The sequence below is a fragment of the Nyctereutes procyonoides genome, unplaced genomic scaffold (genome assembly GCF_905146905.1).
Source record: "Nyctereutes procyonoides isolate TBG_1078 unplaced genomic scaffold, NYPRO_anot_genome, whole genome shotgun sequence".
Classification (NCBI taxonomy): Eukaryota; Metazoa; Chordata; class Mammalia; order Carnivora; family Canidae; genus Nyctereutes; species Nyctereutes procyonoides.
In genome coordinates this window covers 2,687,144-2,712,742 of record NW_026575124.1, presented here as the reverse complement: position 1 = coordinate 2,712,742, position 25,599 = coordinate 2,687,144, and the positions used below count along the sequence as shown (strand labels likewise).

Here is a 25,599-nt window from a genome sequence, read left to right as displayed (position 1 = left end):
ATCTGACTGATGTGGAACAGGTTCAGGAGGCAAATTCAAAGAAGAAATTCCAATAATGTTTTAGGTAATCATTGCTTCACTGTATTAAGTGCACTGTCTCCCAAGAGAACTGTTTTTGTTTCGTATTTTGTACTTTAAAAAAATTAAGAATGCTCATCCCTATTTTTCAGATAATATGGGGTTAAATGCATAAAAAATTAAGATGGCTATCTGAAGAACCACCCAAACCTAATAATTAGGGTCTCCACTTGGAAAAAACATACCATTCACTTAAAAAAAATCTTTTTTTAATATTCTAGCTAATTTTATTATTTGTTAAAATTAACTGAAGCAGATACTAATACAATTAAAGCCAAGTAAACATGAAAATTCTTAAGTACCTCATTGATCTGATTTTAGGTCTTAGATATAATGTCACAAAGATTGTTATTAGGAAAATGCAACGATTTCAAACAAACACTATAAACCATTAAAAACAAACAAACATTAAAAAAACAAACCCTATGGGACACCTGGGTGGCTCAGCGGTTGAGCATCTGCCTTTGGCTCAGGGCATGATCCTGGAGTCCCAGGATTGAGTCCCACGTTGGGCTCCCTGCGTGAAGCCTGCATCTCCCCCTGCCTGTGTCTCTGCCTCTCTCTCTCTCTCTCTCTCTCTCTCTCTCTTTTTCTGTGTGTGCCTCTCATGAATAAATAAATAAAATCTTAAAGAAAAAACCCTAAATGGTGACACTTTGGTCTCCATGTATTAACTGCATCTCCAAGACTGCTTCTTACATGAAAACTTTTCATATCATACCTGCTGATCTAGAAAGTAGAAAAAAATGACCATTGTACTTGTATGACTTCTGTTCCTATACATAGTAAATGATGGCAACTTTCTCCTGACCTCTCTATGGACATAGGCATGATTGTGTAGATGGAAATACATGGTGGACAAAATGTTCCTCAGAAGAAAGGCTTGAATCCAAACCAACATGTAAGAATTATCAACTGGCCATTCAAGTCCTCTTGACTGCCATGTCCTTTCCTTCTGGCTATTTACTATATAGCCATTTTACATTATTTTCTCCACAGCTTGTTGGCATGTCTCTTAAAAGAATTAGAAGGTAAAGAAAGTAAATGCCAACTAATCCACCTTCTTTTTTCCCCTGTACAATTTTGGTAAAGAAAAAAAAAACAACAACAACAACAACAACAAAAAAAAAAAACCAAAACCTGACAGAGCCAGAGTTAAATAAAATATTTAAGATTACATGAAGATTTTGGAGCACCTGGGTTGCTAAATCAGTTAAACATCCAACTCTTTTTTTTTTCTTTTAAGATTTTATTTATTTATTCACGAGAGGCACACAGAGAGAGAGAGAGAGAGAGAGAGAGGCAGAGGGAGAAGCAGGCTCCCTGCAAGGAGCCTAGTGCGGGACTTGATCCCGGGACCTCAGGATAATGACCTGAGCCAAAGGCAGACGCTCATACCAATATGCTATTAACAACAATTTGACAATTTTAAATGGATACACATACTCGTTACTCCCAGATACTGCTTCACAAATATAAAATATGTGTACAAGAATATACAATGCAACTTTCCTATAATAAAAAAAGGATTGAAATCAACAGAATAAATATTTATTTACTGAATAAATATACATTTATGGGTGGAATAACACCCATCAATAAAGAACTTACTAATAAATCACACTACATTCACTTAATGGCATTCTTCACAGCTGCTAAAAAGAACACGTTCTTCTACAAGCACCAATATGGAAGGGTCTTCAGGACTTACTGAGAATGCAAGGCACGGAGCAATGTGTAGAGAACACTATTGTTTGTTAATACATGCACACTTATCCCTACTACGTGTTTGCTAATGTGTGGAATATCTCTGCAAAGATATAAAACAAACTGGTAACTGGATGCCTCTGGGGGAAGGAACCCGCAGGCCAGGTAAAGGAAACTTACCTCTCTCACTTTGTTCCCCTTATATCACTCTTGTACTGATTGCAAGTATTATCTATTCAAAAAAAATTTTTTTTTAATTTTAAAATCAAAAGGAGGAGAAGAGAGCATATGGCACCAAAAATGCTGCAATCCCACCCTAGGATGCCTCTTCCACTAGGGACCCTGAAGCCTGCTAATCCAATCATTTGATCTTCAGGGGTTGATAACCTTCCTTGAAGCCACATCTTTCTCGTCCCACCTCAGCATGTGTTTAATATATAACCAAAATTTCTGGTTCCAATTGAGATGGAGAAAAGTCCATTCCACCCTCTCACTCCCACTGAATTCTACTAAAATCCCTAGATAGGGTAACACCATGCATTATCTGATGACTGAAAAGTAATTGATTGCCAGTGGACTGGGAAAAGAAACCAAAGCTCAAATTACCATGTAATCAACAGAGTTTTCCTTTTTTCCACTTCTGGTACCTCTTGGATTGAACTCAAAGGCAGCCCAAACCCAAAGCTGCATACCAGGAGCACACAGAACGAGCTCCAAAAGAAGAACTCCATTTTCGGTGCAAAAAAAACAAAAACCAAAAACCAAACAACAACAACAACAACAACAACAACAGGAATGGGAGCTCCTACATGCCAAAAGAAATAGAGGAAATACCCCAATTTTGTTAGTCTCTTCTGTTCTCTCCTGCTTTACCCCAAAACAAATAGGCAGTAGTGGCAATGACCACAGCAGACAAGAAGGAAAACCTTTTCTCTAACCAGAGGAACTGCAATCCCAGAAGCAGAGAGGGTATAGCCATTGTTTTATTTTCCCTCCTTATCTGCCGTTTGGTTCTCAGGGAAATGTAGTCACAAGAAATTCAAGGTAGAACAGAAAGTCTCAGCTTTCTTTTTTTTTTTTTTAATTTTATTTATTTATGATAGTCACACATAGAGAGAGAGAGAGGAGAGAGAGAGCAGAGCAGAGAGAAGCAGGCTCCATGCACCCAGAGCCCGATTTGGGATTCGATCCAGGGTCTCCAGGATAGCGCCCTGGGCCAAAGGCAGGCGCTAAACCGCTGCGCCACCCAGGGATCCCCAAGTCTCAGCTTTCTAGTAAGAGGAGCTGAAAGGACAATGCTTTGCATCTGGAAAGTTTGGGAGAACAGGAAGAGGAGGGAGCTCAATAAGGCTGTATGTGAACTCGAGAGCTCATCCCCAAGCTGCATATGGCACGTATCTGACCCTAAACACATACCAAAGGCTTTGACAACTGATCTGTGGAGTATACCACTGCCCAGGTCTGAGAATGGCCACTGGCTGGTACACACATGGAAAAGACACAAATAGCACTACAAATACTTTGAAAATTGAACAGATACTGAACCTCAACCCATAAAAGGCAGGTAAGTACTTACACTCTAAACTTAACTAGATTGATTGCCTACTAAAACAAGCAAGCAAACCGAAACATTCTCTACTGGATTTACACAAGACCCAAAGTTTCACAACATAATATTCAAAATGTTTGGGATACAAATCCAAACTGATATACAAACAAACACACAACTCAACATTTTGGGGCACCAGGGTAGCTCAGTTGGTTAAGTGTCTGATTCTTGATTTGGGCTTAGATCATGATCTCAGGGTCATGAGATCAAGCCCTGCTTTGGGCTCTGCACTCAGTATGAAGTCTGCTTAAGATTCTTTCCCTCTCCCTCTGCCCACCAACCTCCCGCCTCCCCCACTCTCACTTTCTCTCAAATATCCGAACATCTCACAGGGAAAAGGCAATCAACAGACACGAGCCCCAAGATATAAAAATTATCAAAGACTGTAATACAGCTATTGAAATCATGCTCCAACAAATAAACACAAACACTCTTGAAGTAAATGGAAACATACATAATCTTAACAAAAGAATAGAAAACACACATGCACACATGCATGCACATAGGAACCAAATGGAAAATTTTAAACTAGAAAATACAGTAACAGAAATTTTAAAATTTGTTCTGAATAGTATAATTAAGATGACAGAAGAGTCGGTTGGATCCAACAAAAATTATCCAAGCTAAACAGAGGGGGAAAAAAGATTGCAAAAAATTTAACAGAACCTCAAGGACCCATTGGGCAATACACAAGCCTAACACTTTTATCATCAAAGGAAAGAAGAAAGAGTGTGGTGTAGGAAAAATATTCGAAGAAATAATAGCCACAAACTTCCCACATTTGGTAAAAGACATAAACTTCTACATTCAAGAGACTTAGTGCATGGTAAATGGATAAACTCAAAGAAATCGGGATCCCTGGGTGGCGCAGCGGTTTGGCGCCTGCCTTTGGCCCAGGGCGCGATCCTGGAGACCCGAGGATCAAATCCCACGTCAGGCTCCCGGTGCATGGAGCCTGCTTCTCCCTCTTCCTGTGTCTCTGCCTCTCTCTCTCTCTGTATGACTATCGTAAATAAATAAAAAAAAATTAAAAAAAAAAAACTCAAAGAAATCTTGCCCAATGAAAACTAAAACAAAGAAAAAAAATCTTGAAAATGATGCATTACCTACAGGGAAATAATAATGTGAATGACTCTGGATGTTTCATGGAGGGTCAGAAGGCAATGAAACAATATTTTTAAGTCCTGGAAAAAACCAACAACTGTTAACTTAAAATTCTATATACAGGGAAAATATCCTTCAAAAATGATGAGAAAATAAATTCTCAGATGAAGAAAACCAAGAGAATTCATTACCAGCATATCTGCCACAGGAAATGCTAATGGGAGTTTTTCAGAAAGGGAAATGATACTAAAGGGGAACTTAGAATTTCAGGAAAGAGGGAAGAACAATAGGATTAGTAAATATCTGAGTAAATGTAATAGCCATTTTTATTCCTTTAAAGTTCTTTAAAATATAAATGACAGTTGAAAGCAAAAATTTTAACAATGTCTGATGGTGTTTTCAATGACTGTAAATTTAATACAGATGATAATTACAACATAAAAGTAAAAGGGTAAAGAGGTAAATCTAATGGTGCTTAAGTTTCTACATTCCACTTGAAGTAATAAATATCAATTCTACTTAGAATGCTGAATAATTAAGTATGTATATGGTAATCCCCAGTCAAAACTAAAGTAACTCTACAGAAATAGTAAAACTTCAATAGATAAATTAGAATACTAAAAAATATTCAAATAATCCAGAAGAAGGGAAGAGAAACAAACACAAAACAGAGCAAACAGAAGATAAATTTAAAAATGTAGATCTGAATTCAAAATAGTAATTATCTTAAATGTAAATGGTCTAGATACATCAATTAGAAGAGAGATTGTCAGACTGGACTTCAATTAAAAAAAACAAACTACATGTTATTTACCAGAAACCCACTAAATACAACGATATGTAGGTTAAAAGTAAGAGGATGTTAAATGCAATTATGAATTGGATTATGGAACAGAAAAAAGACATTAGTAGAAAATCTGGTGAAACCCAAATAAAATTCTGTAGTTTACTTAATAGAGTACTATACTGACGTTAATTTCTTAGTCTTGATAAATATACTAAGATTATGTAAGATGTTAATATTAGGGAAAGCTAGGTGATAGCATATAGGAACTACTTTCATACTCTTAATAATCTGAAACTACTTCAAAATTTTAAAATGTTTACGTAAAAGGGGGAAAATACATACATGAAAATATGAATCAATTAGAATTTGGAGTGGCTAATAGTAATATCAGACAAAATGGACTTCAAACCAAGAAAAATCACCAGGACTGAAAGGACATTAAATAATGGTAAATGGGGCAATTCACTAAAAGATATAACAAATCTAATTGTATATACACTGAACAAGAGCCTCAAAATATGTGAAGCAAAAACTGATAAAACTAAGAGAAAAAATGGACAGATCTACAATTACAGCGGAGATTTCAATCTTCCTTCCTTAGTAATTAACTGAACAACTAAATAAAAAATAATCATAGTTATTAAAACATAAAGTTGTACACCTTAAATAAGTAGAATTCCTATTAGCAAATTATACTTCAAAAAAGTTGAAAAAATAAAGAGACAGAAAATGTTGCAACTAAATAATAATTAAATCACATTTTTAGAAAAAAAAGAGAGAGAAGGAAAAAGTCAAGGATAGAAATGAACAGTACTATCAACCAACTGGGTATGGTATAATCAACATTTATAGAACATCCTACCTAACAGCAGCAGAATATAGATTTTTTTCATGTGCACATGGGACATTCACCAAGATAGACCACATCCTGGGTAATAAAACAAACCTTAACAAGTCAAAAGTACTGAAATCATACAAAGTATGTTCTCTGACCATAATGGAACTAAACTAGAAATCAGTAAAATAAAGACTATGGACTATCTCACAACACACTTCCAAATAATTCAATGGTCAAAAAGGAAGTCTCAAAGAAAATAAAAATTCTACATACCAAAATCTATAAAATACAGTCACAGCAGTGTTTACAGAGATATTTATAGTATTAAAAATTTATATAAGAAAAGTTCTCAAACAGCCTAAATTTCCACCTTAAAAAAAAAAAAAAAGAAGAGAAAATTAACTCAAAGTACACAGAGGGGAGAAAATAAATATAAGAAAAACAATATAAACATAAAACCATAAAATGCTGATGAAAGAAGTCAAATATGACCTAAATGAATGAAGATATACATCATGTTCATTGATTCAATATACCATATAGTTAAGAAATCAACTCTCAAATTACCTACAGATTTAATGCAGTTCCAAGCAAAATGCCAGCGGGAGTTTTTGCAGATATAGACAAGCTGATTCTGAAATTGATATGGAAAGAGAAAAGGCCTAGAATAGCCAAAACAATTTTGAAAAAAGAAGAAGAAAACTGGAAGGCTCACACTACACAATTTTCAGTGTTGCTATAAAGCTACAGTAATCAAGATGGTGTGGCATTATGAAGGGACAGACACATAAATCAATGGAACAGTCAGAGTCTAGAGAAAACCCACACAAATATAGCCAATTGAGTTTTGACAAGGTACAAAACCAATTCAAAGGAGAAAGGATCGTCTTTTCAATAGGAATCGTGCTGCAACAATTACACACCTATCTGCAGAAAATAAATGTGAATCTTGATCTAAACTTCATGACTTATACAAAAATTAACTCACACGGATCATAGATCTAAATGTAAAATGTGAAACTATAAAACTTTTAGAAGAATACAAAGAACATCTTTGTGACCTTCAGTTCAACAAAGAATTATTATATATGACATTAAAAACATGATCCATAAAAGAAACTGACAAATTAGACTTAAAACTGAAAACTGTAGCTCTATAAAAGACACTGTTAAGACCAGAAAAAGACAGGACACCTGGGTGGCTCAGTGTTTGAGCACCTGCCTTCAGCTCAGGGTGTGAACCCAGAGTCCTGGGATGGAGTCCCGTATTGGGTTCCCCAGGCAGGGAGCCTGCTGGTCCCTCTGCCTGTGTCTCTGCCTCTCTCATGAATAAATAGATAAAATCTTTTTTAAAAAGAAGACCAGAAAAAAAAAAAAAGCTACAAACTAGGAGACGACACATCCACATATTTTATCTGATAAAAGACTTATATATCCTGGATGTACGTATTTTCTAAAAACTCTCAAAACTCACAGCAAGAAAATAAATAATCCAATTTTTAAAAATGGGCAAAAGTTTGAACACTTACCAAAGATACCAAGTGCAAATGAGGATATAGAGCAAATGAACTCTTATACATTGCTAGTGGGAATACAAAATGGTATACCCATTCTGAAAAAATGGTTTAGTAGTTTCTTATAAAAGTAAACATACAGGAGCGCCTGGGTGGCTCATTAGGTTAAGCGGCTGCCTTTGGCTCAGGTCATGATCTCAGGGTCCTGGAACTGAGCCCCACGTCTGGTTCCCTGTTCAGCGGGGAAACAGGACTCTATTTGGTGATTATCTAACAGGAATACGTTTCCAAGGAAACATGTTTTCCAGGAAAAAGGACCCTGTTCATCCCAGGGTCACTGTGTACCAGCCCAAAGCTACAACTAGGTTGCAGGTGCTCTGATGCCTAAATTCTATGCATAAAGACATCTGATGCCCTCTTGCAAAATGTGGACTAATGCCCATACTCTGAACTCCATAGATTCACACTGGATTTTTGAAATACCCCCAAAATTCAGCATTCAATTCCCACAAATAAGGATTCTTACTAGGTTCTGTGAGTAAACCATGGAAGGAAGAAAGAAAACTCTAAAAGTCTTGACAATTTCACATCTATAAACAGAAGCAGTACCTCAAAGGAGCTGATGGGTCTGTAATCCCAGCTAGAAAAGTGACACTGCTTTCTGGGGATGATTTTTTTGCTTGAGATTTTGCAACAAATTGTGCTGAGTGATAAATGTATGGCTCTTAAAAAAACAAGCAAAAAAAAAAAAAAAAAAAACCCTTTCTCTGAGCACTATCCTGAGCAAAGACAGGGCTCTAGAGCAGAGCCCAAGCAGGATTGTAAGTCTCATTCCCTGGTATGCTATGCCTCACCACTGGAAAGCAGTAAGGCAGCCTGCTAAGGAGTGGGAGGTCAAAGTGGAGGCAACTCCCACAACCCACATGGGACAATATAAACCAAAGACATACTAATGGCCAGGAAGGAGCATGTGGCAAGAAACAAAGCCTATCAGCCCCCATGGGTCAGGCTGGATGTAATCTAATTAAATTAAAGATGGAAAACACTTGGATCTAATTAATAACATGTCTTTGATACCCATTCATCACATAAAATGCACTTATTTTCTTTGACCTATTAAACTTTTCAGCAATTTCTAATAACAAGAGTCTATATTAAGATCCTAAAATGAAAGAAGTCTTACCCCTTCTTGCACTTATGGCTGAACTTTTCTTATGAGTCAGGGGAAAACACAACAACAACAAAAAGCTTGTAAAGTAGGTGAAATACTCATATGGTTATTCTACTTTGTTTCCTCACTATACATAATCACTCATTCTGTGCCCTTCTTGGGTCTTACACATCCTTCCTCCTACTTTTCCAGAGATAAGGAAGAAGAACTACTACAAAATAGGAGGACAGAGAAAAAAATCAATAAATCTACCAAAATATTATTTGCTCTAGAACATCGAGATTAATAATTCAGATTGCCAGGGGCACCTAGGTAGCTCAGTCAGTTAGGCGTCTACCTCTGGCTAACGTCATGATCTCAGGGTCCTGGGATCAAGCCCCATGTCAGGCTCCCTGTTCAGCAGGGATTTTGCTTCTCCTGCTTTCTCCAACCCCCACTCATGCTCTCTTTCTCTAATAAATAAATAAACAAACAAATAAATAAACATCTTTTTAAAAAAACTAAAAAAATAAGACAGATTGCCAGCGTTCAGTTTAGAGGTCTTTTTGGACTTTCCTCATCCCAGACTACCCTAAGAATGTGCCAAGGGGCTTTTGTTTAACTGTTCTTAATCACAGTTACTTCAAGCATTCAAACTAACAAGCAGGTACAAACTTAAAATGTGATTGCACAGAGAATCTCCTAATGGGATTACTGTAAGGATGCTCTGCTTCCCTAAATAGAGTGCTAAATTTACTAACATCTTGTACATGAACTCTGTCTGCTTTACTGGTTGCACACAAACCATGGGGACTTCTGCCAACTGTCTGAGTGCAAACTGTGGCAAATGTTAATGGAGTTTGCAAGAACTCTGTAATTTTAGTGGTGAGAAGGAAAATATTAACAAATTAAATGAAAATTTTTATTGCATTAAATTAAGTTGCTTTTCTCTTAGGTGTACTGTTAATTTGCATGTGCAGCATGTTCCGATGTTCCAATCACCCTTTATTTTTTTCTTATTAATAGGCTTACTGGAATACCCAAGGCTAGAACAGAACCGAAGTTTCCTGAGCGCCCCCTTTGCTCTTAATTATCATTGTATACTGCAGTTGTACATTAGGGCCCACTGGCCACTGTCTGGTACCCCAGAAACACCAAGGAAGTTGATGCAAGTCAAGCTTGACATTTCGTATCCACAGCCCAAGAGTCGATACAAAACGCAACAGCACTGGCTGATAAACCCTCTTTCCCTCTGCTTTCCCCTATTAGAATCCTCTCCGTTGCTACCTTTAATTTAGCCTGCAATTTCAAATGGTTTTCATGAAGCACACAGAACATAAGCAAATGATCAAAGAGAGAAAGCCACTGAGTTTCAGTAAGGACAAAACAGTCATCCACCAGGTCTATGAAAAGGTGCATAATTCTTGTTTCTTTATACATGAAAGTTAAGGTTAGTTGAGAATGTCAAGGAAAAAGACCACTTGTTAAATGTCTATAAATGGGCAGAATTTAACAACTCCGAAATAAGAAAAGGATACAGATCTTCAAAGGTTGAATAATCTGTATCAGTGAGAGGGCACAGAGAATAAAGAAATGGGAACACTTAGGTTTCCCTTAAAACTTTAGAAGCTCAAGACAGGAAAACTCTGTGCAGATAAAGGATTAAAATTTAGAAATAAGGGCGCCTGGTTGGCTCAGAGAGAAGAGCATCTGACTCTTGATCTCGGGGCCATGAGTTTGAGTCCCACATTGGATGTAGAGATTACAAAAAAAATTTTTTTTTAATTAGAAATAGTTTGCTAAAAACCAAGGTGCTCTGGACTAGACTGCCAACATGTATTAGAGAACATACCTCCCCAGGTGTTCTAAACAGATTATATCTCTGAATTTTAAAATGGAAAAATAATCTGGAACACCTCCTTCTCCTGCTTCTGAAGTCTTTCATCAGGTCCTACCGAGTCTTTCTCTAAACTATTTCTTACATTAGGAAAATGTGAAACACATGTGACACACAGAAACAAAATTCCTTTTCCTTCCTTTCCATCTTCATCACTACAATCCTAGTCCAAGCCCTCGTCACCACCCATCTAAGGCCGAACCAAACAGCCAATTAACTGGATGTCCATCCTGTGTTCTACTCTGTCCTATTTCTCATTGCTGCCCAATCCTCCTAACACGTTATAGCATAGCTTTGATGATGTGTCATTCTGTGCTCCCTCAAAAATCTTCTACGTTCTCCAGTCTCTAAGGATAAATGCAGCTTCTTCCTCTATGCTTTTTTCATATGTAATTCTCAAATGGAAAGCCTAAAAAGCAACATAGTTGGTAGGAAAGGGCTACTTTGGCCCAAACTTTTTACTTTAAATAAGCCAAGAAATTTCACTAAGAAAAATAAATTATTAAGGTATTATCTTTATCATAAGGAAAAGAGGGAAAAACTGCTGAGATAATTTAAAGGAGAGTTCAAATCTCTAAACTACTTTTTTAAATATTTAATTTATTTATTCATGAGAGATAGAGAGAGGCAGAGACACAGGCAGAGGGAGAAGCAGGCTCCCATAGGGAGCCCTCCGAGGGACTCAATCCCAGGATCCTGGGATCACGACCTAAGCCAAACGCTCAGATATTGAGCTACCCAGGTGCCCCCCTAAACTATTTTAATAGTCCCCCTGAAAGACAATGGAAGTAACTGTGTATGGGGTAGGGGGAGAGAATGTGTGCAGGTGCCTCTGTAGACAGAAAAGAATATTAGAGAAACTGGTCATGACAGTTGCCTTTATGGGGTACATACTGACTAACAGTTATGAGAAGACTTAACTTTGAACCTTCTGATTTTTTGAATACTGCCTCTGTTAGCTACTCAAATGTAAAATATATATTTTACAAAGTAGAATGGAAAAGATAACTTCAACGGTACCTTTTAAAAAACTTTTTTTTTCTTTAAATATTTTTTTTAATTTTTTTTTTTATTTATGATAGTCACAGAGAGAGAGAGGCAGAGACACAGGCAGAGGGAGAAGCAGGCTCCATGCACCGGGAGCCCGATGTGGGATTCGATCCCAGGTCTCCAGGATCCGCCCTGGGCCAAAGGCAGGCGCCAAACCGCTGCGCCACCCAGGGATCCCTAAAAAACTTTTTTATATTAAATGACTTAGAATCCTTTAAAAAAAAAGAGGAAAAAATAACATTTAAGAATGGTACTAAATTTTTTGGTATATAGCAAGGAAATATTCTTTAGCTTTTCCAATGCAATGATCAAATAAAGAAAGTAATTTGCAGCAGAGCTAGGGATAAAACAATACTTAAAAAACAAAACACCTTTCTCAGGTTCCAAACCCCATCCAGATCATCAGGACCACTCTAATTCAGTAGTACACAGAGATGTTTCCAAAAGAGTCTGCAGAGGGGAGATTAACTCCTTTTTTAAAAATGAGCGGTTCCCCAAGTTCACATCCAAACTCCCTTGTCCACTTCACAGCAGTCATTCCCACACTTTCTCAAACTCTGCTCTGATGATTCCTCACACTCCCAATACTTTACCTCTCACAGTACAAATCTTTAAAAACGCCTATTTTTCTCCAAGGCATCTTTCCTAGAAACAAGATATTTTGCATCTTTAGTTTTCACCAAAATCTTAGGAAATCCAATTCAGAATTCCATAGCAAATGAGATTTCTTGGTATTCTGACTTCTGAGAAAGTTCTACGGGTCTCATTTGCAACCTGCTCAATTTTCCCCCACAAGTTAATAATAATACATCAATTTCTTTCCGTTTAAAAGCATTTTATTCAGCTTCTTACTAGGACAAAAAAAGACAGTAGTGAATTATAAAGCAAAAGCCTGTCGCACTATCCTTACTTGAAGTAGGGTTCGTCCTGAAATGAGAAACAACCATGTAATAAATTAAGCGCTACTGGGGGATCCCTGGGTGGCTCAGCGGTTTAGCGCCTGCCTTCGGCCCAGGGCGTGGTCCTGGAGTCCCGGGGTCGAGTCCCACGTCAGGCTCCCTGCGTGGAGCCTGCTTCTCCCTCTGCCTGTGTCTCTGCCTCTCTCTCTCTGTGTCTCTCATGAATAAATAAAATCTTTTTAAAAAATTAAGCGCTATTTATTTACAGAACAGCTGCTCAACTGAAGGAAAAATATTATTTCACACTTGCTTCCAGTGAATATTAAGCTTTTGGAGGTTCAGCCTTCAATTGTGAACCATTAAAATAACAAGAGAATAAGAAAAGGTGAAAAATGAACTGTCTTTTCATTGATAAAGTTGTGATCTCTTCCTTTATCAGTCACTATCTGAAAACTTAAAGTAACATTTTAAATTTGACTTTTTTTTCCCGTTACCAGGTTCATTCTGGTGGATATGCTAATAATGAGTTCAATACCCAAAATGTAGGAAAAGGGATGAAAATAAATGACATGTATAATTCACAGCCTAGAGAATCCATCCCTGGATAAATATGCATTCACTTATATTCCTCTAACACCCTTACTCCCTAGGAACTCAAAAGATTTTACAGCATAAAAACAGCACTAATCAACTGAACATGAAAAGAGCCTGTTAATCTGTCTTCTGGGGGATTTCATGCTTTCCACTTCCAGATCTTAGAACAAGCCCACTGAACATGGGAGGCCTCTCCCTACCACCAGCAGCGAATATAAAAGACCTTCAGACCCTTCCAGCTAACATTTCAGTGCTCTCACCCAATCAACTCCATTCAGGATCAAGAGAGCTTGAGTCCCAAACCCAGAGTACCTCTTAGACGCTCAGGCTCCCTGCTTTTATTTTGCTCCACTCTCAATAGGACACATCTCCATATACCTAAGGGGAATCTTAATTATTATCCACTTTCACCTTTGCCCTTCTAGGCCAAAAGCCTCCCAGAACTTTTTTCTGCTCCACTTTATTTTTTTTTTAATTTTTTTTATTTACTTATGATAGTCACAGAAAGAGAGAGAGAGAGGCAGAGACACAGGAAGAGGGAGAAGCAGGCTCCATGCACCGGGAGCCCGATGTGGGATTCAATCCCAGGTCTCCAGGATCGCGCCCTGGGCCAAAGGCAGGCGCCAAACCGCTGCGTCACCCAGGGATCCCTCTGCTCCACTTTATATACCCAATCCCAGCACCAATCTCCAGTATACAGACCTACAGCAATTTCAGCCTTGTAGAAGCAAAAAACTCAGGTGGTAGAGGCCATAATTCCCCCTACAGTCCTGGTTAGAACTTTTGTTGGCAATATGGGAGCATTTATGAGTAGTTAAATGTGTGTATTTATATGCAAGAGAAATGAAGAAAGATAAGCAGACACCAAGACGTGATGACCTTTTAAAAAGTACTTAGGATAGCTTCAGAAACAAAACAGGTGTGTTACTTTAATACCTCTTATTTGCATCCATATTCTATTTATTGATACATCTTCTGTTCATTTCTCCTCATCTTTCCTGCTTCCAAAACGCTCTGTCAAAGGTATTTTTGCCCTCCCTCTGCCTATACCAGAATCTTTCATTGTGCCCACTCACTAAGATATGTTTAGCTACCAAAGATAATGATAATTTCTTAAAACAAAGCCAAAATTGTTCACATTACTTGGTTATACGAACATCAGAAATATAACACCATCTAATGGGGGAAAAATCCTTAATCACTGGTCAGTCAGCCAACCTAAGTACCTATCCCCCCTCCATCACTTAATGGTTCTATAGCCCTGGACAGTTTGCATAAGTTCTCAGACACTCAGTTTTCTCAGCTACAAAATGGGTAGAATAATATTTGCCTAACTTAATTTAAATAATCAACTGATAAAAGGATTATCAGTTGATACATTTCTATTTTAAAAGATATTATTTAAGATATTATTTAAAAGATATTCTATTTTAAAAGATACATTTCTATTTTAAAGATCTGATAAACAAACATAGAATAATAATTACCGAAGGTAGATGGTCAACTGTGAGACCTAACTATATGAGGCCCATTCAAAATAAATCAGTGCAAATATAATGGGAAAACCTAGAATGGTGCTGAAGTCAAAAGCAACTCCAAACTTGATAATCACTCATCATAACTAAAATATCCAGCTCAAGAAGAATAAAGGGGAGTCTCAGTCTTTGGGTCTATTCCACCTTTAGATCCCAGGCTGTAGCTAAAAACAGTGCAGTTGCTTGCCAGCTAGCTGGTCAGTGCCAGAGCATTCCTCTTGAGTAGGAATGAGGAGTTACTTTGGTAACTGCATGTGCACAGTCGTCCTGGGGATCAACACGGCAACTGTACAATAAAACTTTTCTCCTCTTAGACTGGCAATGTCCATCCAAATCAGGGTATCTGTAGATCCTATCCTCTATGCCAGACTGAAGATAAAGCAACTGTCTGCTTTTCAGACTACTAAAATCTAATACAGTACATATATACTATATCAAATACACGTATAAACACACACTAAGCTGCTAAATCTCTAGAGGGAAAGGAGTAAATATATATTGAGCTCTATGTGTCAGAAACCACAAGGTAACAGAGATTTCATTTAATCCCTAAAAACACCCTGCGACGGAGATATTATTATTCCAATTTTTACAGATGAGAGCACTGAAGCTCAAATAGATTAAATAACTTGCCCAAAGCCACAAAGCTAATAAGTAGCAGAGTCAAGACTTGAATTTAGTTTTGCCTAACTCCAAAGCCCATATTGCTTCTTTTTCTTCTCAGTGGTGTTAACTACAGTAACTTTCTTGTGTCTTCATTTCACCCTCATTCCTGACACGGTACCTGTGTGTCCTGGTTGTGTCTCTATAGGCTCACAAAGGGATAGAGGAAATTTTCCCAGAAGACTTCTTTTCCCACATTTACTTCCTATTCCTGTACAAACTATTCTGTCTTAGGTTGAATTACCAGGCTAGACCCCACAGTCTGCCATACTACATTTCGCTAATTAATATATGCCTAGAGCGTGAAAGTTCTGTTATCTTCCTTGTGCACTTTAACAGCCATAGTTTTGGAGCATGGTTTCATTTTCTAAGCTGGTTCTTGCCACTTAAAGAGCATTAGTGCCTAGTACTATGCCTCACACATAGTAGGTACAGAGGGAGAATATCTGTTGATTCGCTGATTAATCAAAGATTTCTTTATTCCTCTAGTTATCTTGCTATATTTCAATCGAGAGACTTTACAGGAGTCCAATTCCAAGAATGAATTATCTCTCATTAAAGATAATGTTTTGAAAAATCAAAAAATACTGTTATTCTGAATAACTTTTGCAAGGGCTTCTTGCCCTCTCTAAAGAGAAAAAAAAAAACCACTGAAAATATACAATAAAACATAGACAACTGTTTTGCTTAGGATAGTTAAGACTGACTTTTCCTGCTTTTTTTACATATATTAAAATTTTTCCTGTAACAGGCATGTGTTATTTTCATAATTATGGAAACTGAACTCACTCTGGATAAACTTTGCATTTTTAACACTTTCTATATAGTGTGGGGTTATTTTCTTTCTCAGATATAATCAATAGGAATTGTATATTCATTAATTCATGCCTATGCCTCCAGAACTTGTTACATAACATCAGCATATTAAAGATAATTATTCTTCTCTCCATTCATGGAATGTTGTTCTTGCTCTAGGTGGATATGTCTCTATCTCTGCATTCTTTTCAAGCGGATGGAAATTTCTTGTACAATCTCTACAGAATATCGATTATTAATCTTTTTTGAAAATGAGCACTAGAATAACATCTGGCCTTGATATAGCCCCAATCTATAGTCTTTTAACTTTACGTGTGTTATCTTTTCAAAGCCATTAAAGTACTTTAATCACAGTGGAACTCAAATGGAATGAGCTACTTTATGTAGTAGGCAGTTCCCTACTAACGGAAGTATTCAAAGCAAAGATCTCCCATAAGGGGATTCCTGTGCTGGGAGGTTGTACAGCTGAATTTTATGGCTACCACCCCTTTCTAGGATTTTAAAATAAATTTTTTGACAAGTCCACTCCAGCGATACAATGGTTGCATGCTGTCCTCTGTTGTGTCACGTCCTTTTCTCAGTTCACCATTCAAATCAACCCAGAGAAGATTCCCTTCTGATCCAGCCTGACTTAGCAGGCTACCTGATTAATTCTTGTGGAGACCAAATTCCCATAATTATTAACAGATCCTTGCTACTTGAAATTACAAAAATGTGCTGGAATAATGTTGTCAGCAAAATGTCACTGTATGTCTTACATATGGATCTGTTGCAGCCTGCAAAACACTGTCTCCATGAGGGACAGCCAAAATGAAGAGTTATGTGGGAGTAATAAAATATGATAACTAGGCCTGCAACCTCAAGAATAAGCCCAGCTGCGCATGCACACACATCTACAAGAAAGCCAGCTGATAACAAAAGCAAAGAAAAATCCAAATTATGTCCAGCATGTGCGCACTTCATGGCAGGGCTGGTCCGGGAACTGTCCTTTTAAGCACCACAGCAAGAAACCAGGGAACTGTCCTTTTAGCACCACAGCAAGAAACCCTGGTGTAAGCCTAAACACAGGCACCCAAAGCTGGGCCATGAGAAAAATCTGTTAAAGCTCCTACAAAGAAATAAACAAGCACTGTATGGGTGTTTGTTTTTTAAGTATGCTATATTCCATTTCATAACCCTTTAATTTAAAGGATTAATCTAAAATAAAATCCTGTAAGTACCCTGATAAAAGTTAACAAAATCCCAAATGAAAACCAAAGGTATATTAAGTCAGCCTCTCAAACTGAACCCAAGAAACCAATAATTGGCCTGCACTATCAAGAACTGCTTTGCAATCTCCACCACCAGCCCTACTAAGAAACACAACACATTTACACATACCCTAAATCAGATGTTGAAAACATAGAACATGCTCCGAGCCCTCTCCAGGGAGAGACTCAATTTCTAGGACAGATGATGCTTGCTGAATACCAAACCATCACTGCCACACCACCACTCCACCACCACCACCCCCTTCCCAAGCAATCAAATTCTCTTTCAGGGAGAATTGAAGGCCTTATGGGTCATGAGTTCCAAAGAAAAAATGCTGCAGTATTTCAAGAACCAGGTTACAGGCAACGTGCTACAGAGCTTCCAGCAGTTTAAGTCTGATTCCCCTGAGATTCCTACCAGAATGGTACCGGATGCTAATGTTCTCCAGCCATTTGCATTACACATCAAAAAAAAAAAAATTGGGGGGGGGGGAGAGGAAAGAAAAAAAAAGTCCCCTCACCCCGCATTATCTTCTAATGCACGTGGAGAAAAGAGAGGTACAGAGAGATGGTGAAACAGCGAAAGCCTACCACACCCGAAATCTCCTTCGCAAAGCTAAAACATCCCCCAGCCCTAACACCATCCATAGCTCTCTGAAGGCTCTCCAGGTTCAAACTTGAGAAAATAGTCATAAAAAGCACTATTCCCCCCTTTGCTCCCAAAGCCCTCACCCACATTTCCTGCTTCCATTCCTGCTTCTCCGGTGCCCGCCGGGCACTAAAAAGAATTTTCCTCGGGCGGCAGAGCTGGCTCCATGCTAATGATTTCTCCCCCTCCCTGAATTAGCCAGATGCAGCGCCAACTTTCTCCCCCCTCGCCCCAAACAGATGACATCCTTTAATCCTGAACCCTGAGGCCCAGAATCTTGGAATCTCCCGATATAAAAATGCATCTCCTCCCCCCCCCCCACCGCCGTGTTTCAAAAACTGCAGTGTAAGTGAGGAAGAGGGCACAGGCACAGGGTGGAGTAGTTGGAAGGAATGCATGGCTCGAAGAATCCTATTTGTCAGGCTGCAAAAAATGATTCGCACTCCCCCCACCCCCCAACACCCGACCTCTAAGCCGAGGCCTCCGCAGGGGTCTCAAGGCCCCGGCTAACCCCCCCCCCCCCCCGCGGAAAGTTAACAGCCAAGTCTCCACCGGTGGTAGCCGCAGGGACGGAGCTGAGCTCTAAGCAAAAATGCAGAGGCTCTGCGGCCCCCCAGGGACCAAGTGGGAACTAGAGAGGAGGGGTCTAGGTCTCGGCAGCTGGGAGTCCTGCAAGCCGAGCGCTAGGGAGCCCGGGGCGCTGCTGGCGGGGGGGGGGGGGGGGGAGGGGAGGGAGGAGGAGAGCGACGAGCTCCGCATCGGGTGGCGTAGGGATGGGGGTGGGGGAAGGGGGGATTCTGAAAGTGATGCGCTCCCCAATGCAGGAATCCTGGCCTGCCCAGGAAGGTCCCGGGGGCCCCCCGCACCGCCCCAGAGCGCCCAGCCAGGCAGGGACGGACGCACCCCAGGAAAGGGCAGGGGGAGTCCCGGCCGCCCTGGGGACCCCGGAGCCCCGGGCTGCTGCGGCCGGTAACGACCCGGAGCCCGGGGGGGGGGGGGGGGGAGAGGCTGCGGCAGGGGCGGGGGAGGGGCAGGGCGGCCCCGACCCGACAGCGAGGCCCTCCCCGGGGAGCCCTCCGGGGGCCCCGACCGTCCGGCCTCCGGGGGCTGCACCGCCGCAGGGGCGCCGCGGGAGGCCAGCGCCCCCCGAGCGGCCCGGGCGCGACCTCCCCGCGGGGACCCGGTACGCACGGCCGAGGGTGCGAGCCTCGCAAACAGCCGTCCGCCAGCGGCGGCCCCGACCCGGCCCCGGCCCCGACCCCGGCCCCGGCCCCGGCCCCGGCCCCGAGCCCGCCGCGCGCCCTGCGGCAGAGCCCCCGGCGCGGGATGGGCGAGGCGGCGCGGGGAGGCCGGCCCCGGGCGACTTACGGCGGCGGCGGCGAGGGCGGCGGCGGCGGCGGCGGCGGCCCTAGCGCGGGGCCCGGGAGGCGCGGCCGGACTGCAGAGGCGCCGGGGCTGCGGCGGGCGGGACTGCGGTGGGCGCCATCTTGAGGCTCCCCGCCCGCCCCCCGCGCCCGCCGCCCCGGCACGAGCCCCGCCGCGCGCCCCCGCCGCCGCGCGCCCCCGCCCCGCCCCGCCCCCGCGCCGACCCCCGCCGCGCGCCCGCGCCCCGCGCCCCCCGCCCCCGCCCGCCCGCGCCCGCGCCCGCGCCCGCGGCCCACCTACCCCTGCAGGACGCGCCCGCTCGCCCGCTCGCCCGCAGCGCGCCGCGCCGCCCGCCTGCCCGCCTGCCCGCCTGCCCGCCCGCGCTCGCTGGCTCCCGGGCCGGAGTCCCCGCGCCGCCCGGACCGGATCCGGGGCGAGGCAGCAGGGCGCCGGCAGGGGGCGCCGCGCCCGAGCGCCTCCGAGCGTCCCCGGGCCCGCCTCCCCGACGCCCCCGCGGAGCCGCGTGCAGGGCGGGGGGGGCGCGCCGGGCTGGGCGGCTCGGGTCGGCGGCGGGACACCCGCCAGCACCGGGGGGAGGAGCCCGAAGGTGCCGGCCCGCCTCCCCGGCGCCCCCGCGGAGCAGCGCGGAGGGGAGAGGGGGGTGCGGGGAGGCGCGAGGGGCGCGCACGGGGCTGGGCGGCTCGGGTCGGCGGCGGGACACCTGCACGGGGGAGAGGAGCCCGAAGGTGCCGGCCCGCCTCCCCGACGCCCCCGCGGAGCCGCGTGCAGGGGGGAGGCCGGGGGTGGGGCGCGGAGTTGGGGGCGCACGGGGCTGGGCGGCCTCGGGTCCGCGGCGGGACACCTGCACCAGGGGAGGAGCTCGAAAGCGTGGGCCCGCCTCCCCGACGCCCCCGCGGAGCCGCGCGCAGGAGTGAGGCCGGGGGGGTGGGGGGGTCGCGGAGGGGCGCACCGGGCTGGACGGTCTCGGGTCCGCGGCGGGACACCTGCCAGCACCAGGACCTGGAGCCCGAAGGTGCCGGCCCGCCTCCCCGACAACCCCCGCGGAGCCGCGTGCAGGGGGGAGGCCGGGGGTGGGGCGCGGAGTTGGGGGCGCACGGGGCTGGGCGGCCTCGGGTCCGCGGCGGGACACCTGCACCGGGGGAGGAGCTCGAAAGCGTGGGCCCGCCTCCCCGACGCCCCCGCGGAGCCGCGCGCAGGGGTGAGGCCGGGGGGGGGGTCGCGGAGGGGCGCACCGGGCTGGACGGTCTCGGGTCCGCGGCGGGACACCTGCCAGCACCAGGACCTGGAGCCCGAAGGTGCCGGCCCGCCTCCCCGACGCCCCCGCGGAGCCGCGCGCAGGGGTGAGGCCGGGGGGGGGCGCGGAGGGGCGCACGGGGCTGGGCGGCCTCGGGTCCGCGGCGGGACACGTGCATGGGGAGAGGAGCTTGAAAGTGCGGGCCCGACGCCCCCGCGGAGCCGCGTGCAGGGGTGAGGCCGGGGGGGGGGGTCGCGGAGGGGCGCACCGGGCTGGACGGTCTCGGGTCCGCGGCGGGACACCTGCCAGCACCAGGACCTGGAGCCCGAAGGTGCCGGCCCGCCTCCCCGACAACCCCCGCGGAGCCGCGTGCAGGGGGGAGGCCGGGGGGGGGGCGCGGAGTTGGGGGCGCACGGGGCTGGGCGGCCTCGGGTCCGCGGCGGGACACCTGCACCGGGGGAGGAGCTCGAAAGCGTGGGCCCGCCTCCCCGACGCCCCCGCGGAGCCGCGCGCAGGGGTGAGGCCGGGGGGGGTCGCGGAGGGGCGCACGGGGCTGGGCGGCCTCGGGTCCGCGGCGGGACACGTGCATGGGGAGAGGAGCTTGAAAGTGCGGGCCCGACGCCCCCGCGGAGCCGCGTGCAGGGGGGAGGCCGGGGGGCGGGCGCGGGGGGCGCGCACCGGCTGAGCGGCCGCGGGACGGCGGGGGAGCTGGAGCCCGAAGGTGCGGCGTGACCCTGGTGGAGGCCGCGAGTCTCCCCTGTCTCCGGAGCGGCGGCCGCAAGGGCGACGCCCCGCAGTCCGGCCAGGCTCCGCTGTCGGAGAGCCGACACCCCTAAGCACAGGCAACTCCATCTACAGGATCTTGGGGCGGCTGAAAAACAAACCAAACACACACACACACACACACACAAACCCCGCAGCAGTCTATCAGCAGCGGCTGGAGCGTTGGGATTCGGCGCACGCGGCCCGGGTGGCGGGAGGAGGGTCACACCGCATCCCCGACGGCCCCCAGGTGGGCCGCTGCGTAAGGGCACCTCCATCCTTTCGGACCTCGGTAGGCGCGAACATCTGAACCGCTTACTCCACGCTCCTAGGAGGAGGCGGACGGTGACAGTGAGAGCGCCCCTCAGGTCAGGGGGCCCCCCTCCTACAGGTGTCTTCCCACCGCAGGTTCAGTGGCCAGGCTGCCGCTCACCGGCCGCGTGGCTTTGGAACCCGATCAGCCTGTCTACACCGCAGGAAAAGACTTGCAGACGCTGTCAGTAAGAGCGAGCGACCGCGGTACCAACCTGGGCGGCTCGTGGTGAGGCTTGGAGAGAGGGCATCTCACCTGGCACGCAGTGTGCCCATCACGTAGTGGGCCAATGCATACGTTTTTAAGTATCTTTACCGAGATGTATGTGACATGCGATAAGCCATGCAAGTGTAGAGTGCAGAATTTTGATGTGTGTGTACACGCAGGAAAGTATCACCACCATCTACCTACCCGTCACCTCCAACATACCCGTCACCTCCAAAAGGTTCCCCTGCCTCTTTGTAATGCTTCCATGTGTCACTCTCCCACACTCTCTCTCTCTCCAGGCAACCACTAATCTGCTTTCTATTACTGTACATTAGTTTGCATTTTTCAGAATTTTAAATACATGGAACCATACAGTATGTACCTCTCTTTTTCTTTCTTTTTCTTTTTCTTTCTTTTTTTTTTTTTTTTTTTTTTGGTATGGGCTCCTTCCTCTCACACAACTGTCTTGAGATTATCCTGCTGTTGATGCCACAGTTGCCTATCAATACCTAATTTTTTTTTATTGCTGAGTAGCGTTCATTATAGGAATATACGCAGCGTGTGTATCCAGTCACTTGTTGATGACATTCAGGTTATTTCCGGATTTGCCTATTAAAAATAAAGCTGATAGTGTTTGTGTGCAAGTTTTTGCATGAATATGCTTTGTGTGCATATGCTTTTATTTGTCTTGGGTATAAATATCTAGGAATAGAATGACTAAGTCCAATTATAGGTGTATATTTAACTTATTAAGAAAGAGCCAACCTACTTTCCAAAGTGATTGTGCCATTTTATAGTCCTACTAGCAGCATATGAGAGTTTCAGTTACTCCACGTCTTTGGCAACATTACCTATGATCTTTTGTCTTTTTTTTTTTTTTTTTTTATCTTTTGTCTAACTGGTGAGTAGAATGGCTAAAAGTATCTTACTGGGGTTTTGATTGGCATTTTCCCTAATGACTAAGTATTTAGCATCTTTTTCTGAGCTTATTGTAATCAGTAAATCTACTTGGGTGAAGTGTATGTTCAAGTCCTTTACCTATTTTTAAAGTCGGGTCGTTTGTTTTCTTATTGTTGAGCTTTGAGAGGCATGTGTATATTCTAAATACAGTCTTTTATCAGATACGTGATTTGTAAATATTTTCTCCCGGTCTGTGCAGATCTTTTTGTTCTTTTAATTAGTGTCTTTCAAAGAGCAGAAATTCTTGATTTTTATGAAGTCTGATTTATTATTTTCTCTTCTTCTATGGATCATGTTTTTGTAGTCATACCTAATGGTTTCTTTCACATGGATATCTAGTTGTTCCTGCACTATCTGATTACCTTTGTACCCTTGTTGAAAATCAATTATTCAGCTATGTTGAGGGTCTATTTCTGGATTCTCTATTCTGTTTCATTGATCTATCTTGACACTAAAACCACACTGTCTTGATTGCTCTAGCTTTATAATATATCTTGAAGTCAGATAGCGTAAGCCTTCTGATTTTGCTCTTTTTTCTTTCCCTGTATTGATTTTGCTATTTCAGGCCCTTTGCATTTCCATATGAATTTTAGAATTGACCTATCAAATCATGCAAAAAAAAGCCCCCTGAGATTTTAATCAAGATTGCTTTCAATACATAGATTAGTTTGGGGAGAACTGACATGATAACAACAACATAGAGTATATTGCTCCATTTATTTCAGTTCTCTTTAATTCATCTCAACAATATTTTGTAGTTTTGAGAATACAAGTCTTGTTCACCTTTCTGAGATTTACTGCTAAATATTTTGCACTTTTGATGCTCCTGAATAATATTTTTAAATTTCAATTTCTGATTGTTCCTCAGTAGTACATAGAAGTACAATTAATTTTTGTAAATTAATTTTATGTGCTGCAATTTTGCTAAATTCACTTATTAGCTATAGTAGATTTTTTGTAGATTCCATTAGATTTTCTACAAAGACAATCGTGTCATCTGCAAATAAACACAGTTTTGTTTCTTCATTTGCAATCTGAATGCTTTTTGTTCCTTTTTCTTGCCTTGTTGCACTGGTTAGGACCTCTAGTACTTTTTGAATAGAAGTTGTAAAAGCAAATATCTCTGTTTTGTTCCTCATCTTAGGAGGAAAACATTCAATTTTTCATTTGATATGATGTCAGCTATAGATTTTTCCTAGATGCCCTTTATTGTGTTGAGAAGGTCTTGTCTATTCTTACTCTCCTGAGAGTTTTATCAGGAATTGAACTTTGCGACCCTTTTTTTTGCATATGGCTTTTGTTTTTAGTCTGTTAATATAGTGAATTACACCCATCTATTTTCACATATTAAACCAACCTAGAATAATGTATAGATCACAGAGTATTATCCTTTTCGTATATTGTTAGATTTTACTTACTTTGTTAAGAATTATTACATCTATGGGGATGCCTGGGTGGCTCAGTGGTTGAGTGTCTGCCTTCAGTTCAGGACATGATCCTGGAGTCCCAGGATCAAGTCCCTCATCAGGTTCCCCACAGGAGGCCTGCTTTTCTCACTGCCTATGTCTTTGCCTCTCTGTGTCTCTCATGAATAAATAACATATTTTTTTAAATTATTACATCTATGTTCACGAGGTTTATTGGTCTGTAGGTCTGTAGTTTTCTTGTAATGACTTGTCTGGCTCTGGTATCAGAGTAATGCTGACCTCACAAAAAGAGTTAGGAAGTATTCTCTCTTCCTCAAGTTTCTGGAAGAGTTTGTATAGAGTTCATATTAATTATTTCTTCCTTAAATGTTTGGCGGAATTGCCCAGTGTGATTACCTGGGCCTGGAGTTTTCTTTGAGGGAAGGTTTTTATTTTTTTTATTTATTTTTTAAAAGTAGGCTCCATACCCAATATGGGGCTTGAACTCATGACCCCAAGATCAAGAGTTGCATGCTCTATTGACTGAGCTAGCCAGGCACCCCAAGGGAAAGGTTTTGTTGTTTTGTTGTTTTTTGTTTTTTAATTTGTTTATTTATTTGAGAGAGAGTGTGTGTGTGTGTGTGTGAGAACACCAAGGGAGACAGAGAAGCAGACTCCCTACTGAGTAGGGAGCCCAATGTGGAGCTCCATCCCAGGAAAAGGAAAAAATTTTTAAGCATAAATGTAATTTCTTTAATAGTTGTAGGGCTATTCTGATTTTTAAGTTTTTTTTTTCTTGAATAAACTTTGGTAGTCGTTTCTTTCAAGAAATTTCTATTTCAGGCAGCCTGGGTGGCTCAGTGGTTTACAGCCGCCTTCAGCACAGATCCTGGAGACTAGGGATCGAGTCCCACGTCGGGTTCCCTGCGTGGAGCCTGCTTCTCCCTCTGCCTATGTCTCTGCCTCTAGGCTCTGTCTTTCTCTGTGTCTCTTATGAATAAATAAATTTTAAAAATCTTTTTAAAAAAATTTTTAAAAAAGGAATTTCAATTTCATCTAAGTTGTTGAATTGATGGGCATAAAGTTGATCATAATATTCCCATATTATTCTTTTACCATCAACAGAATGTAGTAATAATGCTAACTCTCTTATTCCTGAGATTGGTAACTTGTGTCTTCTCTCTCTCTCTT

General features: G+C 43.3%; 2 protein-coding genes across 2 annotated transcripts in view; both read right to left on the bottom strand.

Annotated features, from left to right (window-relative positions):
• The window catches only part of SCN8A (sodium voltage-gated channel alpha subunit 8), a 178,955-nt gene extending 159,090 nt beyond the window's left edge, over positions 1–19,865 (bottom strand). The window contains exon 1 of the mRNA XM_055337028.1: positions 19,806–19,865. The gene's annotated coding sequence lies outside the window, so the exon portion shown is untranslated. The remainder of the gene's footprint in view (positions 1–19,805) is intronic.
• LOC129517249 (basic proline-rich protein-like) lies at positions 19,505–21,612 on the bottom strand. The gene is made up of 2 exons (XM_055336922.1): positions 19,806–21,612; positions 19,505–19,578 (listed from the first exon to the last, which is right to left on the bottom strand). The coding sequence occupies exons 1-2, from the start codon at positions 21,610–21,612 to the stop codon at positions 19,505–19,507; spliced, it is 1,881 nt and encodes a 626-aa protein (XP_055192897.1).
• Positions 21,613–25,599: the final 3,987 nt, after the last annotated feature.